General features: G+C 44.0%; 2 protein-coding genes across 2 annotated transcripts in view; one reads left to right on the forward strand and one right to left on the reverse strand.

Moving 5' to 3' along the window:
* LOC306923248 (integrin alpha-11-like) overlaps positions 1 to 2,753 on the forward strand; it is a gene marked incomplete at its 5' end in the record, with an annotated part of 56,094 nt that extends 53,341 nt beyond the window's left edge. The window contains 2 exons of the mRNA XM_079501281.1: positions 1,236 to 1,349; positions 1,442 to 2,753. Coding sequence (XP_079357407.1) covers positions 1,236 to 1,349; positions 1,442 to 1,531 — 204 coding nt within the window. The 3' untranslated portion in view covers positions 1,532 to 2,753. The remainder of the gene's footprint in view (positions 1 to 1,235; positions 1,350 to 1,441) is intronic.
* Positions 2,754 to 5,363: 2,610 nt separating this feature from the next.
* LOC306923249 (histone H2B 1/2-like) lies at positions 5,364 to 8,544 on the reverse strand (the record flags this gene model as incomplete). The annotated part of the gene is made up of 2 exons (XM_079501282.1): positions 5,364 to 5,411; positions 8,146 to 8,544. 2 exons carry the CDS (start codon positions 8,542 to 8,544, stop codon positions 5,364 to 5,366), a joined length of 447 nt encoding a protein of 148 aa, XP_079357408.1.
* Positions 8,545 to 18,485: the final 9,941 nt, after the last annotated feature.

Consider the following 18,485-nt stretch of genomic DNA (forward strand, 5'->3'; position numbering starts at 1 on the left):
CTCCTCTTAGAGTGCTTACTGTCTGTCCCTGCTACACTGTCTCCTCCTTAGCTTTTCTTCTGTCTCTCTCTGTCTCCTCTTAGAGTTCTATACTGTCTGTCCCTGCTACACTGTCTCCTCCTTAGCTTTTCTTCTGTCTCTCTCTGTCTCCTCTTAGAGTGCTTACTGTCTGTCCCTGCTACACTGTCTCCTCCTTAGCTTTTCTTCTGTCTCTCTCTGTCTCCTCTTAGAGTTCTATACTGTCTGTCCCTGCTACACTGTCTCCCCCTTAGCTTTTCCTCTGTCTCTCTCTGTCTCCTTTTAGAGTTCTATACTGTCTGTCCCTGCTACACTGTCTCCTCCTTAGCTTTTCTTCTGTCTCTCTCTGTCTCCTCTTAGAGTGCTTACTGTCTGTCCCTGCTACACTGTCTCCTCCTTAGCTTTTCTTCTGTCTCTCTCTGTCTCCTCTTAGAGTTCTATACTGTCTGTCCCTGCTACACTGTCTCCCCCTTAGCTTTCCTCTGTCTCTCTCTGTCTCCTTTTAGAGTTCTTACTGTCTCCCCCTGCTACACTGTCTCCCCCTTAGCTTTTCTTCTGTCTCTCTCTTACACTCTCACTCTCAGATTTCCTACTGTCCTAGACAGTCCCCCTATCAGCTTTACTATGGTCTACTAAGAAAGAAAATGCTTTAACAAAGAATGCAATAACTCTCCCTTAATAGCCTATTGTCTGTTGTATTTCTGTAGCACAGTGACTGACAGTGAAGAGGTGCTATCAGTGATAGAACAATGCTGCTATCTGCAGTCCAAAATGTGTATTACAACAATCTCAACTACTCCTTACAAGTCTTAAATACTACATGTGTATCTATGTATATTCCTTTATAATATACATGGCTTAAATTGAATAGTGGAAAATACCTTTGTACTGTATATTCTTATCATTCTAAAGTCAGAAAACAGGAAACTGTTTTAAATGCCATGGTCATTTGAGAGAGATGTTTAGCCATGGGATCACCTTTTCCTTCATCTAGAAAACCCATCACTCAAACATCATAAAACAACCAGAAGACTCCAGGAAAAATGTTACTGAACATGTTTAAAGGCAAAACACCCCGTTAAAGCTACCTAGGTCTGCATGAACTCACACTTATTGAAGTGTGTGTGTGTGTGTGTGTGTGTGTGTGTGTGTGTGTGTGTGTGTGTGTGTGTGTGTGTGTGTGTGTGTGTGTGTGTGTGTGTGTGTGTGTGTTATAGATTGTGTTGGAGATGCGTAGAGAGGACGAAGTGACTATTCCTTTCTGGGTCATCCTGGGCAGCTCATTGGGAGGCCTACTGCTATTGGCCTTACTGGTCCTAGTTCTCTGGAAGGTACTCTCGCACCGTCTCACACACATTCACATAGAGTTTGCAATCTGACTTTTCTTTCCATGCATATTTTAATTATATTTTTAATCTGTCAGCTGGGCTTCTTCAACCGTCGGAGGAGAGAGGAGGAAGAGGAGGAACAGGAGCCAGCAGCCAATGGGAAGCCAGCAGAGCCAGAGCTATGAAGGCACCAATTGGCTGTGTGACTCTGATAGACTGCCCACTTCACTCAGGGACCCTACAGCCCCAGACAGCCAGACTGTCACTGCCCACCAGCAAATGTTAAACATTTTACGTTACTAGTGAGAGCAGAGGAGGAAGATCTAGAAGAAGAGTTCTGGTTTGTCAGGACAGCGAGGGATGTGTGGATGTAAAGAGATGAAATGTAGACAGAGAGAGACTGGACTGACAGTACCTAGTGAACACTCACTGGGTCATTTTTACTAAATGTTTGCACAGCCTCTAGCTGGCAGTGGCACCAAGAATCATATACTAGCTCACAAATCAACTTCCACTGTTACTGGAAGACATTTTGAACTTCCCTAGTTGATGTAAAGTCTGATTTGTTGTTAATTGAACAGTGGTGTCGCTCACCGAAAATAGCGGCCCTGCGTTGAAAGCCTGTAGATCTGCTATTTTCAGTGCACGACACCCACAAGCAGCTACTGTATGTAGAACTAAGGCTTTAGCATCTCATCTTTCATCAAAACCCACACTTTCAACTCAAAGCACATCTCATTATGTAAAGGATAATGCACAGTGAGAGGGCATTGTATGCACATTTTCCTGCTTATTACGCACAACATTAACAAAGTCAATAATTTGACATGAAATATGAATTTAAAGATGACGTTATTAGCTTACAAGCTTCCACTGAATGGCAACGTAATCAGAGGCAGAGCAGCTGCATACAGAATACAGATTGCCTTGATGGACCAAGGTATAGAACCGAGTATTCAACAAAGTTGTGTTATAACATAAGTAATTATATTATAAAAGTATGTAGAAAAAAAAGGTAATGTGAGGATACAGATGTTTTTATATGTAAATAAGAGAACTTTATTCTGATAACTGGTTCAGAATACGACACTACCTAAAAATGTCTGGTTTTTAGTATCAAACGCTCCCAAAATGTAAATGTATCTTTATGACTCATTGTATATTAATGGTTTTATATCTGATGCACTTTGGTTGTATAAAGCTGAACTTGAAGTTTGTTTTGTAAATAATATGCGACTGTACCGCCACCACTAAAAGTTGTCAGAGAATTATTACGGATAGTGGCATTATTGATAGAATAAACCAGGTAACTGTGGTGACTGTGTTTTATCAAAGTTATCGGCTACCAACACGACAGCTCTGGTGTCCAACCTCTGGATTTGTCTGTCATATAAAGTTATTTGATATAAAATAGCATCTGTGTACAGAAGTTTGATATTTAGGATCTCTCTCTCATCCTACAGCACCCCGTTTCTGTTTTATACATTTAGGCGAAATTTAAAAAGTCTTCTAAATCCTGACAGTTTTCTGAAATACCTCATGTTTCTATGTCAGTGGTGCTCAATATTTCATGTCAAGGACCCCCAGAATTATGTGTATTTGGCCACCGACCCCAATTTGAAAATATGTTGTTCCAGGGACCTCCCAGAAGCAAAGATTTGAGTTCAAATGTTCGCTCTGAAAGAATATATATATATATATATTCAAAGATTTGCGACACATTTTCACGATTTTTTAAAAATAGCAGATCTACAAGCTCGTAGCATGGCACTCGATGCCGCGCTATGAGCTTGTAGATCTGCTATTTTTCAACAGCTAAAGTATAACATAATGCTTAAAACAAGAAGGGGTTCCCGTCCAGAATGGGTTAAACAGGGCTGACAACTTCTCAGAGACTGAACACAGCAATTTATTTTGTGGCCTGTTCGGGGGTTTTGTTAAAACTTTGCAAGAGAGCAACGATAAAATCACTGAAAACGCTAAAGTCAGATGTTTCTTTAATAAATAAAAGCCCTGGTACAGTGGTCTTTAAAATGCCATAAAACAATCACAATAATACCAATAAAATGATGTAACACTTCTAGATAATGAACTAAACTAAAAGTTAAAAATGGTACGTCAGGAGGGGACACGACAAGGAGACGTTCAGGTCCAGGGACATCCTTCTGGTCACGGCCACCCACACCCGGCGGTATCTGCAAAAATAAACACCACCTAAGTAGACGGCCACTCCCCACACTCAAGATGCACACAATTGCAATTGTTTTTTTTTATCAATCAACCTCTGCTTTGGTGTCAGTCAGTGGACAAGGATATAAAGGCAACAAAAACAACATACGGTACAAAAACTAAACCAAACTAAAATGCTAATGAGACAACAATGAACTGAAGCAAACCCAAATCATAATATTCTATATTCCACCAACAAAGTTTACAAAAACACTGGCATATATCCTGCACCACAGAGGCATGGGAGGTGTTGGTAAGTCCTACCCATTTGGGATTTGGGTGCAAAGTGAAAATATTGCAAATGGTGGCTGATGGATTTATAGCTGAGGCTATAAAAGGAGACCAGATACCTCGACCTTATAAGACTTCACTGGAAAAGTGAGAACCCCAAAGTATCAAAACCCAAAAGATGACACAAGCTCTTAAAGTATTGGTCTGAATCCTGTTTTCGACTTTATCACGTTCCGTGATTAGGATTCTTGTTGATGACGCTTTATCTCATAGGGTGAGAGAGTATGTTTATCCTCATCTTTAAGGGCAAAGTTGTTGTCATGTTGTTTTCTATTTAATCTTATTTCCCTTTGGTACAATCTGGAGTGGGCGACAGCTGATAGTGGAATTAATACACACGCAAATATTGATATGACATCACTGGGTGACAGGGCAGTCCTGTGCACCAGATACAAGAGGATTTACAAGGTATTTTTTAACATAGTAATAAGATGTGAACATAAAATATGAAACAATAAATCATAATGTAAGAAAATACCCATCAGTGGCCTTGAACAAAAAGAAACCCATAAAGATATCTCTCATTACATCACCCATTTTAACCACTTTGTGGTATTCTCACATTAACATGGCTGATTTCTGACATTTCCACAGGCCCAATGTTATAGGAGCACAGTTGTGGGTTGTGGCTGTGAAGATGAATGGCTGAACCAACTATGCACAGTTAATGCACATCAACGCCTTTACAGTAGGCTACAATGAATAGAGTAGCATCATGATGGATTGATGTCACCAACATAATTGTGTTGTATATTCTTGTACAAATTCTGTTTTGACAAAACTGAAATCCATCCATCTGTGTGCTTCTTTCCTGGAGAGGTACATCATGAGTAATTGCCACTGCTCAGCACCTCTTCAGGCAAATTTGCTTCAGCTACCACAAAAACACAACATTTTGAGAGAGTACAGTGCAAGGTTTCCAACTAAGGGCCGATTCATACTCCTATTTTACCGCTGTAGTGCCGAAATGATTTCGGCTCGTCAGACATTTTCAGTAGCACCGAAGAGCCGACTTTAGGATGGTACCCTCCCCACCGGAACCTCAAATGACGTCACATTGTAGGCTCTACAGAGCCGAACCGACGTTTATTCGGCTCTAAAATAGGAGTATGAATCGGCCCTAAGCCTTACTCTGAGTCCAGTCACAACCATACCATCCTTCTACTCCATGCTAGCCACAATGCCTTCTACTACTGTGTCACTTGGGGGCAGTACAGCACTAGTCAGGAATATTCCCCTGGAGAAGGAAACTGCTACCAAAGAGACAGAAAGTGTCATATATGAGACATCTGTTTTTGAATCATCACCTTCACTTTGCGTCAGTTCAGCTACAACAGCTCTCCTCAGACCCAAGATAAAGCATCCGTGATGGAAGGCCTGTCCACACTGGCTGTGTTTGTCCTCCTGAAGGTTCAGTTCACACAGCTGTTCACTTGGAGGGCATCCAGAGATTCGTCCTCCTGAAGGTTCAGTTCACACAGCTGTTCACTTGAAGGTTCAGTTCACACAGCTGTTCACTTGGAGGGCATCCAGAGATTCGTCCTCCTGAAGGTTCAGTTCACACAGCTGTTCACTTGAAGGTTCAGTTCACACAGCTGTTCACTTGAAGGTTCAGTTCACACAGCTGTTCACTTGGAGGGCATCCAGAGATTCCAGACACACAAGCAATCTTTTTGTGCAATTGCTTTCCCCTCAATCACTCATCCAGACTTCTTTTTGCAAATGACACCTCTCGCCACGTGTAACTGTATCACAGATATACTCACAATGTCATTTTAGTATCACATACGATTAGAGACACCTACTGTAAGGTTTTATTGCCTATGCATGGTGTCAGCAGTGAATAAACCAAGTTGAGTGAACTCAGAGTGAAAGAGTGATGTGACAGTTCAAAGAACTTGCCTAGGCTAGCGGAGGAGGAAATCCTAGTCTGATTGGAGTGAAGCTGTGCTCAAATGTGAGAACTATTCAGCCCTACCTAGGCCTAGCCCTGATCCATAGCCGGCAGCAAAGGGCATTAGAGCTATGGAGCAGAGCTACCCTAGGCCAGTGGTTCCCAAAGTGGGGTCCGGGGACCCCCAGGGGTACTCGAGGTAGTTCCAGGGGGGACCCAGCTAAATGATATACACTTCTAGCTATATACTTCTATATACTATAGTTCTCATACTTGCATAGCCTACTTGTGTATGAGAACTCAATAAATCTTAAATGAATCAATCGAAAAAAGTACACACCCTCTCACACACACACACACACACACACACACACACACACACACACACACACACACACACACACACACACACACACACACACACACACACACACACACACACACACACACACCCCATTCAAAACAACTTGTGTGGCACAAGGTGCGGCCAGATTTTAGTGATGAGAGCCCGCCTTGGAACCCAGTTAAATTGAATTGTAAGTAAATGTCAGAAACATGCTCAACCCCCACCTCCACTTTGAGAAGCCAACACTGATAGACATGTAGATTAGATTTACACCAACACTCTCTAAAAAAAACTCTTGACAGAACTCGTAGTCTATCATTCTGATAGATTAGTCCTCATGACGTACTCTTTTCCTCTATTTTTACAGTTTCTGTAAAAAAGAAAAGAAAGAAATCTGCCTGTTTGCCATTGGTTAAAGCTGAAGAGGTGGATGCAGTCCTTTCCATAATACAAAGACAAGTGACTCTGAAAATGACTATCCCCAGTTAAGGACATGTACTGGTTACTGTACAGAAGAGTCTCATTCCAGGACTATGAATATCTCCTGGTTTGGTTTTGGTGTGAAGCATCATGTTGAGTTCAACACAATGGAACAATGGCAATGCCTCCCCTCCCCCACCGGGTGGCGCTGAATGTCTGAGTGATTTCAATCATTTGCATGTTGATCACATCACACACGCTCGATCCTTGGTTCGTTTCAGTTAGATGCATTATTGTTATTCCTGATTAAAGCAAGACCAGAACTCCTTAAATTAAATAAACTATACAAAATATAAAATCTCAGAAATATAATTTTCATCGGTGTAAGTCCAGGTATGCGTATACTCTGTACTATAAGTGACGGCCATATTATCCATAGCACTTTTTAGACTTAGATAGCATTTGAAACAGACTTATAGCATGTCATGTAGACAGCACAATAATTGCATTGTATGTAGTCATAGCACATCATAGTACATATGTATAGCATAGTATAATATATATGTATAGTTAATATGTATAGTGTCATTATATAGATATGTTCTAGTTACGTTCTTAGCTTACGCATGTTTCTTGATAAATGCATTTTATATATGTGATGTATTCCCATGCTTTTGTTCTTGCCTAATGTAAATCGCTCTGGATTAAGAGCGTCTGCTAAATGCCTAAATTGTAAATGTTTCTACATACCCGCCCGGCCAACAGCATTATAGGTAGCGAAATAGTCTAATATGGAATGATGCCTAAATATAGCCTGGCTAATAAGCCAGACTCAAATCACACTGTCGCCGCCGGCAGGCAATTTTTTTTTTGCCAACGGCTGATTCGGTCTGTATATAATTATTGTAATCAAAAGTTTGTATTGATTTGTTTAAATTAGCATTGATCCTTTGTGCCATGCTTATGTTGCTGGCTGCTGCTACACAGTTTGTGGTTATTAAATCAATATCAGCATGGGCATATAATCACAATGATAGAATACACGTGCTGGAAAAAAACCCATTTAAGTTTAACCAGTGTTCACAAGCTTATAGTAGTTCATACGTTATATCCAATTCGTTGCGTTGCTTTTGTATTAATTTAGTGCCTTGTTATTGCAATTTTCATGTCGTCTGAGCAGTTGACATTAATGTCTGTCTCATGACCTGGAGTCAAATTACTAGTCAAATTAATTTAGCTTCTTACAGTATTTGGATCAACTCTTTGTTGGAAAAGATGGGTGGTCCTTAAAAGGACCGTTGTGTTTAGAGCAGAAAGAACAGTTTACTTGGAGCTGGTGTACTTGGTTTGATTGAAGAATTTATTAACAGTTTGCAGAATTACAGTACATTTCAAGCACAAACTCAATACAAAGGCTGTTAACTGTGAGTGGACGACCCAATTAAGCATTACACTTGTTTCCAATAGGGTCCACCATGTTCAAATCATCAAAACATTTAGAGACGTACAAATAGACACTTCTATAGACAGAACAGGAATTCATCATAAAGGAGGTAAAAAAGGGAAAAGAAACATATACAGTGAGGGGAAAAAAAGGGGTGGGCGGTGGGGGGTTTCACAGCCTTGGTGCCTTCAGACACGGCGTGCATGGCCAGCTCACCGGGGAGCAGCAGGCGGACGGCGGTCTGAATCTCCCTGGATGAGATGGTGGAGCGCTTGTTGTAGTGAGCCAGTTTGGAGGCTTCACCGGCGATGCGCTCAAAGATGTCGTTGACGAAGGAGTTCATGATGCACATGGCCTTGGAAGACTCTTCCAAGGCCATGGGCAGCATCATGAACTCCTTCATGAACTCCTTCTTCCAGGAAGAGACACCGGTGTCAGGGTGGAACTGCTTCAGGACCTTGTATATGTAGATGGCGTAGCTCTCCTTCCTGCGCTTCTTGCCGCTATTTGCTGCGGTCTTGGCGATGGCTTTCTTGGAGCCCTTCTTGGGCGCTGGTTTCGCTACTTCAGGCATGGTTCTTTCTGTGTGTATTGAAGAAAAGAAGTGACCTGTTAGTGGCGTTGCACCAGCATTTATAGCAAGCCTATGCAAATGAAGTATGCGACTCCCAGGATATGATTGGCTTCTGCTGGGACCCACAGAAGGAGGAGTCTCACACTGTCTTTGTTTCTGCCAATCTTATATCTTGACTATAGCGTGCGTGTGCCTGTGTGTGTTTTTGATTGATTGATTGATTGAAGAATTTATTAACAGTTTGCAGTTTTTCACGTTCAGCTCCGTTCATTTGTTTGTTTTCCTTGGAGGAGCTGCGTTGGGTCCCCAAGTCGGCTCCGTGGCCGTACCTTGAGTTGGCTGTGTGGCCGTGACCATCTCTTGTGTTGTCCTTGTGTTGGGTCCCCAAGTCGGCTCAGTGGCCGTACCTTGAGTTGGCTGTGTGGCCGTGACCGTCTCTTGTGTTGTCCTTGCGTTGGGTCCCCAAGTCGGCTCAGTGGCCTTACCTTGAGTTGGCTGTGTGGCCGCGACCGTCTCTTGTGTTGGTCTGCAGGTGATGCTCAGTGTGCCTAAGAAAGCCAATGATGCTATGAACGTTGCCATGTTGGAGGGTTTCAACGAGAGTCTGGACCAGGGGGACTTGCTCCTGCATGAGAGTTTCCAAGTGTGGAACCCAAAGACCTTCATCCAGAAGGGCCACACGTGCATGTCTCTCACCCGGAAGGATCGCAGCCACCACCTGTTCCTGTTTGAGAACTCGCTGGTCTTCAGCAAGGAGATCAAGGACTCAGCTGGCAGAACCACGTACAGGTATGTGAAGAAAGTGTTGACATCAGAGTTGGGGGTGATTATTGAAGGGGACCCCTGTAAGTTTGCTCTGTGGGCAGGAAGGACCCCCACCTCTCTGACAGTAGTTAAGGCATCCTGTATGAAGGCCAAGCAGGAGTGGGTTGAGAACATCAGCCAGGTTGTGATCCAGGAGAGAGTAACACAGCGGCAGGAGCCTCGGGCCTCGCTCGGGTCGCTGCAGTCCAGTTCTGGAAACAAGCTGTGGAAATGGCTGAGCAGCTGCATACCCAACCAGCGATAGCTCTTTTAGAAAGGACTAGCCGCAATTTGCAACACTATATATTTTTTTAATCCGTTGAATCTAGATTTGCCATTCTAGATTCAACATATTACAAAACATCTAGTGTTGCAAATTGTGGCTAGCCCAGGACCAAAAAGAGAGAAATAGCCATCACTGCCCACCAATGCCAACAAACTGTTTGTGGGAAACACATCCTAGTCCTGCACTATTGGCAACTTATTGTATATAGTTTTATTGTATTTTACATATCATTAATATCTGTGATCATTATTGTTTCCTTGTCTATATTATTACCTATAGTATTTGTAACGAAGACTCTGACTAGGACGTTGGGCTATATGTCATATGACATGTTTAGTATGACAATCCCTATATTTGGGCCCGAGCCGACCTAGTGCTGATATCAGATAGATATGGTAGAACCATATATGGATAGATCTAACTGGCTTAGTCATCGTGACAAGCCTGGTCGGAGAATATATAGAGGGTCGGCTTCAGGGAGAAGGCAGAAGTCAAAGCATCCTGGTTTAAGTTCTAACCGGACACCACTGCGGGGTCCTAAGCTAAGTAATCAGCAATACAGCCTTGAGCTATTTTATATGGTCCTTCGGAAGCACGGATTAGGGCTTACCGCAGTAACGGGATGCTGAAGTCTTCCAGACACATACGAACCAAGGTATCTGGCTTTACAACCCATATACCTTGGGTAGCCAATCCCTGACTCAGTGGCAAGATTCTAACCAGATGGTAACCCAGTTGCTGCCAGAGCACGAACGCTCTGTCGGTCCTGGCTGCTCCGCAGGTGAGCAGCAGTATCTCGAAGTTGTGAGATCCACTCTGTTGCCGCCAGAGCATGAACGCTCTGGCAGTCCTGGCTGCTCCTTAGGTGAGCAGCAGCGTCTCGAAGCTGTGAGATCCATTCTGTTGCCGCCAGAGCATGAACGCTCTTGCGGTCCTGGCTGCTCCGTAGGTGAGCAGCAGCGTCTCGAAGCTGTGAGACCCACCCGGTTACCAGAATCTGGATGCCAGAATCTCGGAGCCGTGAGACCTCCCCGGCCCTTAGAGTCAGAGAGCACTGGTGATGTGCAGGAAAGAGAGAGCACTGGTGATGTGCAGGTAAGAGAGAGCACTGGTGATGTGCAGAGCACTGGTGATGTGCAGGAAAGAGAGAGCACTGGTGATGTGCAGAGCACTGGTGATGTACAGGAGAGAGAGCAACCATTGACAGGGAACGCCCTTAATGGGTGGCATGTGATTTGATCTTGAGGTTTTTATGACCCACCGTAACATCAAAGGAAGAAAGCGCGAAGCTTGGACGCCCTCAATGGGGTGGCTTGAATGGCTGACGTTTGCTGTTCAAGCCTCAGTATGCTTGTATTGGGGTGGCCTGAGGGGTCTACTGTTCAAGCCTTCTTGATATGGTACAGATTTCCATGGGAAATCTGGGGGTGGCAATGAGTGTAACGAAGGCTTTCACCTAGAGCTTCTGGTGGATATCATGAGAGCATTGTCTGGACAGCATGATGATGCAAGGGCATCGGAGCTATATCAACCCTCCCATAGATGTTGGAGCAGTCGGAGGACGGCAGAGGCTTCGTTCACCGATAGGATATCGAGATGAAAGTGCAAGCTGACAGACCAGAAGTCCAGGTTCATAGGGACCGAAGTAGTCCAGCAAGGAGGCTGGACGGTCACTCTTGCAGAAATGACCATGAGCATAACCGGAGACGAACAGTCATCATGCATGGTACGGTAGTAGCACCCAATTCTGCCGATCGTACACCAAGTAACCAGCAAGACGGCAAGAAGCCGTATGTCAGTACTGTAATAGCGGCACACACCATCTTGGAGTATGCGGCAGGTTCAAACGACTGAGTTTAATGGCGAAACGAGATTTGATATGACAGATGAAGCTGTGTTATCAGCAATGGACGTCGTCATGCAGGCAAGAAACTGTAAACTACAGACTAGGAGTGAAATGTGGTGGAAGGCACCCTCTGGCTCTTCACAGTATTAATAGGAGCCGGACCCGGTTGAACCGGAGAGCAGATGAACCTTTGCGGAACCCTAGGACACCTAAGATCGAGACGGGACAGGATTTACAAGAGGAATTACCGCAGCCAGCAATCTTGACTATAGCAGGAGAGTCCTTGCATGTGGGCTATCCACCGCCTAAAGGGAGAAATGTCATGTTAAAGGTGTGCAAAGTTCTAATTTGCAATTGTGGCAAAGTAATGGAAGTATATGCAGTTCTGGATGATGGTTCGGGGCGAACCATTTTGTTACACACAGTTGCCAGGCAGGTCGGAGTGAGGGGTCAACCTGAAGAGTTGCGTATCAGAATCATGAGAGATCTTCAAGTTTTGCACGGGGTGGCTGTATCTTCCGAGATATCTCCTGCCGTACAGCCAAACCAAGTCAATAATATTGAGGGAGCATTGATCGCCAAATAGCTTGGATTGTGAGCATACACAGATCGTCAGCAGACTAATGGAGAGAGATTAACATCTTCGAGAGCTTCCCTTGCTGGATAACTACCAGGCCTGGCCTGTTAGAACCTAGTCGAAAGAAAGGAAAATTGTCTGAGTCTTCTGGATGCGGTATAGATTTCAACGTGAAATCTGGGGTGGCTGTAACGAAGACTCTGACTAGGACGTTGGGCTATATGTCATATGACATGTTTAGTATGACAATCCCTATATTTGGGCCCGAGCCGACCTAGTGCTGATATCAGATAGATATGGTAGAACCATATATGGATAGATCTAACTGGCTTAGTCATCGTGACAAGCCTGGTCGGAGATTATATAGGGTCGGCTTCAGGGAGAAGGCAGAAGTCGAAGCATCCTGGTTTAAGTTCTAACCGGACACCACTGATCTATCTATCTATCTATCTATCTATCTATCTATCTATGTATCTATCTATCTATCTATCTATCTATCTATCTATCTATCTATCTATCTATCTATCTATCTATCTATCTATCGTGTTTACATACAGGTAAAGCAATCACATTATTGTGATTTCTGTAGTGTTACACTAAATACACTAGACTAGAATACTCAATACGCATGACTGTATTATTTTCTGAGGATTTCAGCTAATTTAAAAAGTTATATGATTTTAACAGGTGCCCTAGCCTAACCTGAGCTAATGCATTTTATCATATTAAAAGCATAATGAGGCTTATATCGTATCGTATCGTATTTTGAAGACATGGGTTCTGGAACGTTCTAGGTTACTTTGTAGTTGAAAAGAACCATGTGTTGATGCTGGTCCCTGCTCTCCTGCTGCAGGTCCAGAACCTGGGCTTCTTCTCTGTGTCAGAGGTCATGTTCTGTGTTGATGTCTGGGCTGTGACCTCTTCTGGGAACCAGCTGGTGAACATCACAGACTACAGCCGGTGAGACCAGACTTCAGTTTTAAATGAACAAAAGTCTATTTGTGTGTGCAAAAGCCTTGTATGTCCACTCCAAACCTGTTACATTTCAGGAAATGGACAAATAAAACATTTTCCAATGGATAAAATGTAGTAATTTAGTCACAAGCTCTTGTTAATGCTTTTCATTGGTTAAATATTTATAAAAGCCACAAACGGACTTAACCACTTCCGCTTTCATAATGTTTCAAAAAAGCAGATCTACAAGCTCACAGCGGGTCTCACTGTACTATTTTCAGGATGTAGCCACGGATTTAATTTCGGAGAGCACACAAAGATGAAATAGGGAGATACAAGGTTTCTACCTGAGTTTCTACTATTGAGTTGACATGTAGGGCTGTCAGGATTATGACATTTTACTTGACAATTCTTTGTCACTCAAATAATTGCGAATCACGATTTAATTGTGATTCTTTTGTTGAACATTATTGGAACATTATGAATGAAGGCTTTTTTAGGCTTTGTAAACATAAAGGTGCACTGGGCAGATAACACATATTTAATAACTTTATACTTAAAAAATAAACAAGTAGGGGGGCACGGTGGCACAGTCGGTAGTGCTGTCGCCTCACAGCTAGAAGGTCCTGGGTTTGATTCCCGCTGGGGACGCTGTGGGCACTGGGGGTGTGTTCTCTCCTCCGTGTCATCAGTGCCCATACCCAAGACGGGGGTTGGTGAAAGGGCCCTTCTGTGTGGAGTTTGCATGTTCTCCCCGTGTCCCCTAGGGTAGTTACCCTCACAAAAACATGAAGTAATCCTGGTCTCCAAACTACCTCCCCCTGGCCAGCCGGGGCGCCTGATGGAGGGGAAAGGAACTGGTCGGAATAACGTGTTCCTTCCACGCACTACGTCCGGCCGGGGAAACTCTCCCCTGTCAGGTGAAAAGAAGCAGCTTGGACTCCTCATGCATAGAAGGAAGCGTGAGGTAAGTCCACTGACCCCCCCCCCCCCCTCCCCCCCAGGCTGGCAGAGGAAGCGCAGGGCCCATGATTACATTAGATAATTGACACTGGGTGAAAATATGGGTTGCAAAATCGTGGGATAAAAATTTAAATAAAAAATAAACAAGTTCAAAACGCATCACATTCTGCTATTGGCTATTTCCAGTATTTTAACATGGAAATGATTATGACCATTATGCTAAATACTATTGCGATTATCTCAAACATGACATGACCTCTCCTCTCAGCCTACAGCCTCTCACTGTGTTGTGCCCGACCAGCAGAGTTCCATTCACACCCCAGAAGACTTGTCTCACCTTTCACAGCTGGTACTGTATGTCTGTCTGTCTGTCTGTCTGTCTGTCTGTCTGTCTGTCTGTCTGTCTGTCTGTCTGTCTGTCTGTCTGCCTGTTCTTTCTCTCTCGTGTGTGTGTGTGTGTTAGTGCTGCACAATGAATCGAAAAAAGATCGAGATCTACATTGAGACACATTTTGTGAAGAATCTTGAAAAATAGTGCAGCACTAGTTGTCTTTCCAATTACACGTATGTATGTTTTTGTTGTTTTAATAAATATTTTCATGGAAAAAATGAGAATCGTGTGAGAATCGATTCTTGTGGAGGAAAATCGAGATTAACATTTGAGCAAGAATCGTGCAACACTAGTGTTTGACTCCCTCCAGTCCCATGTTCCTACAGGAGGATCGACCACTTAGACAGGTTTCACACATCACACAATGATAACACAAACACACGCTAAAAAAATACATTGACACACAACTACAATACAGTACAGCACAACACAAGATGGTGTATCACTGCTCCAGTTGTGGAAAATAACAACTGTCTCCTTCTCAGCTTTACAACTGTCAAAAGAAAAAAAATGTTTTTAACAAAATAATGCAATAATTCTCCCTTAATAGTGTATTTTCTGTTGTATTTTTGTAGCACAGTGAGTGACAGTGGAGAGGTATCCGACTGATGATTCAGGAGAGAATGACACACCTGATGGAGCCTCTTCACCTGCAGCGTCAGACCTCGCTCAGGCATGACCTGGTGTCATCAATATTGGCCAGCAACTCTACATCTGACCTCAAACCTAAAAACCCTTAGATCTCCATATATGGAGCAGACCTCTCCCTTTTGACTGATACCTGTCCATTTAGACTAGCCCCAAAGTTATGTGCCAGTGAAAACTTCTCAACAGGCCTGAAAATGAAGGCCCTATCTGGGCCCTCATCAAACCCTGTACACTCAAGACACTGTCTGTAAATCAAATCTTGACCTACGTATTTCTTACAGTATATATTCCCGGCTAAACCAATCAAACACATACCGTAGCGTTTTTTTTTTGTCAATACTGCAACATAAAAATACTCTGTTACAAGTAAAAGTAAAAGTCCAGAATTAAACATTTACTTAGTAAAAATCTATTTTACTTTAGTAAAAGTACAAAGGTATTGGCTTCAAAATGTATAAAGTACCAAAAGTAAAAGTACTCATGTGTAGAATGTCCCATTTAGTTTTCAAATGTATAATAAAAATGTGATGCATTGTGAGCTTGTAGATCTGCTATTTTCAAATTAAATCTATATAGGTCTGAACTGGTTAATGTATGTTTTGTAATGATAATCAATTTACAATGTATTAGTAACTAACGTTTTGAAATAAATGTAGTGGAGTAAAAGTACAATATTTGGATCCGAGATGTAGTCTGTGGATATGGAGTAAAAGTATGGGAAATACTCAAAATGGTATGATTGATTGATTGAAGAATTTATTAACAGTTTGCAGAATTACAGTACATTTAAAGCACAAACTCAATACAAAGGCTGTTAACTGTGAGTGGACGACCCATTTAAGCATTACACTTGTTTCCAATAGGGTCCACCATGTTCAAATCATCAAAACATTTAGAGACGTACAAATAGACACTTCTATAGACAGAACAGGAATTCATCATAAAGGAGGTAAAAAGGGAAAAGAAACATATACAGTGAGGGGGAAAAAAAGGGGTGGGCGGTGGGGGGATTCACGTTCAGCTCCGTTAAATTGTTTGTTTTCCTTGGAGGAGCTGCGTTGGAGGAACAGGGCGCTTTGGGCTGGCGGAGAGGAGGCGGAGAGTGCGGGAGGACGTCAGAGGTTGGCAGGCAGCCAGGTTTTTGACAGCTGTCACAGTAGACGGAGGAGGAAGGAAGGAGGCGCAGAGCGATAAATGTTTGGAGGCGCAAAACTTTGAATAAGTATTGTCAAGTTTTGTGCAGTAACTCAATCATTGGTGGTTCTCTCTTGGCCTTTCTTTTCTTTTCCTTGCTCTGCTTATGTGTCATCCCCTTGGCGTTTAATAGCAGTAGTGTCTTCAGTTCTGTGTACCTATATTAGTGCAGAAGAAGGACAGTGCTAGGCTAGCGTGGGAGTCGGGAGCCTATGGCTTCCGAAGGGAGTGGGGGGGTCGAGGGAGGGGGGTGGAGGATCCAGGAGAGGAGGGGTAAGAGACCCGCACCGAGTGAGGAAAATGTCAATGTCCCTGAAAAACAGAGGAAAACTAGCCCGGACGAGCTTGTAGTGCTGTACAGAGTCAAAGGAGCTAAGCCAGGTGATGCAGGCTTCAAAGCAGTCAACCCACTACAGATTGACGCAAACTTAAAGAGTCAGATCGGCGGGGGTTTTGCAGCTAAAGTGCTGTTCAATGGTGTACTTAGAGTCATATGTGCAAGCAAAAAACAGTATGACAACGCTATGAAAGTGAGTAAAGTGGTGAGCAGAGTTGAGAGGCTAGATGCTACACCTAAAGAAAGTGAGGGAAGCAAGGGAGTTGTTTATGGAATGTTCTCAGGTCTGTCAGAGAAAGAAATACTGGATAATATTGGAGGTGGAGAGGTAATTGCTGTTAAGAGATTTGGGAGCAGAGAGGGGGCACGGGGGGACCCGCCGGTCCTGCTGACGTTTAAGGACACTCTGCTTCCAAGCAGAGTGTTTTTGGGGTCAATGTCCTATCAGGTGAGGGAGTATGTAAGACCACCACTGAGATGCTACAACTGCCAGAGGTATGGCCATATTGCGGGGTCCTGTCGGGGTAAGCAGAAGTGTGCTAAGTGTGGGGGAGAGCACAGTATCACGGAATGTAACGCAGAAGCCCCTAAGTGTCCCAATTGTGGGGGGACCCATGGAGCGGCTTATCGGTGGTGCGAGCACACTATTAAGGCTCGGAAGGTGCAGACAGTGAAGGAGCGAGAAAATGTGACATATGCTGAGGCAGTGCAGAGAGTTGCAACGGAGGGCGGGGAGGAGAGAGGAGGGGGGAGTGTAACGCAGGGGAGCAAGCAAGATGAGCCAAACAGGTGGCCACCAGACATGCTAGTAATGACCAAGGAGTCATTTCTGGCATTTATGGCAGAGGTTCTGAAAGCAGCAAGGCCCATTCTTGCGAAAGAGAAACTCAACGGCTCAGACCTCCTTAAGGAAGTGATGATGGTAGCGGAAAGGTTCCTTGGGGTTAAAAAGGACCCAGCGGTAGTGCACCAGCTCATTCTAGATGTAAACAACAAGAGGGGACAGGGCCGGCCGGGGAGCAGGGAAGAGGTAGGAGACACTGTGGGTGCTAGTGGTGTAACCGAAGGTGAATATGATGAAGTGGGCATTTGTTAGTCTCCTTATGTTCTGTGTCCTACAGTGGAATGCTCTGAGCCTAGTGAGGAATGGACAGGAACTAAAAAAGTTTGTTGACAGGCTCGAGAACGAGCCAGAGGTCATTTGTGTACAAGAGACGTGGCTGCGGCCGTGCCTGGATTTTGTAATCCCAGGGTATGATAGCTTGAGACTGGACAGGGCAGAAGTAGTAGGAGGGGAGGCAGGGGAGGTTGACAGGACCCATGGGGGCTGTGCCACTTTTGTAAAAAAGGGGCTCCAGTATAGGAGACTGGGGCTAAGTGGGAACCTAGAGTGTGTTGCAGTGGAGGTTTGGGACAGCCAAAAGCAAACGGATGGATGTAATGGCAGTGGTAACCACAATGAGGAGGCTAATAGCACAGAGGTCGGGAGTAGGAGCAAAAAGAGTGTGACTGTGATTAACTTCTACAACCCCTGCAAGAGCCTGGTGCTGTCAGACTTGGACGAAGTAATGGAGAAAGTAAGGAGCCCAGTGATAGGGGCGGGTGACTTTAATGCCCACAACCCATTATGGGGTAGCGGGCAAAGGGACAGAAATGGGGGTGTGATAGAGGACTGGCTGGAAAACCACGGGCTGGTAGTCTTAAACGACGGGAGACCAACGAGGTATGACATTGCTAGGAACACGTCCAGCCAACTGGACCTAACGATAGCATCCCCTAGCTTGGCAAGAGTTGGGGAGTGGGAAGTTGATGAGTCATGTAACTTGGGCAGTGATCACTATACAATAATACGTTTGGGAGAGAGCTAAGGAAGGAAGAGGGAGAGACGGTTCCTAGGTATAATTTTGCTCGGGCCAAGTGGGACGAGTTTCAGGAAAAGGC

Source organism: Electrona antarctica, assembly GCF_951216825.1.
Source record: "Electrona antarctica genome assembly, chromosome: 5".
In the NCBI taxonomy this organism is placed as follows: Eukaryota; Metazoa; Chordata; class Actinopteri; order Myctophiformes; family Myctophidae; genus Electrona; species Electrona antarctica.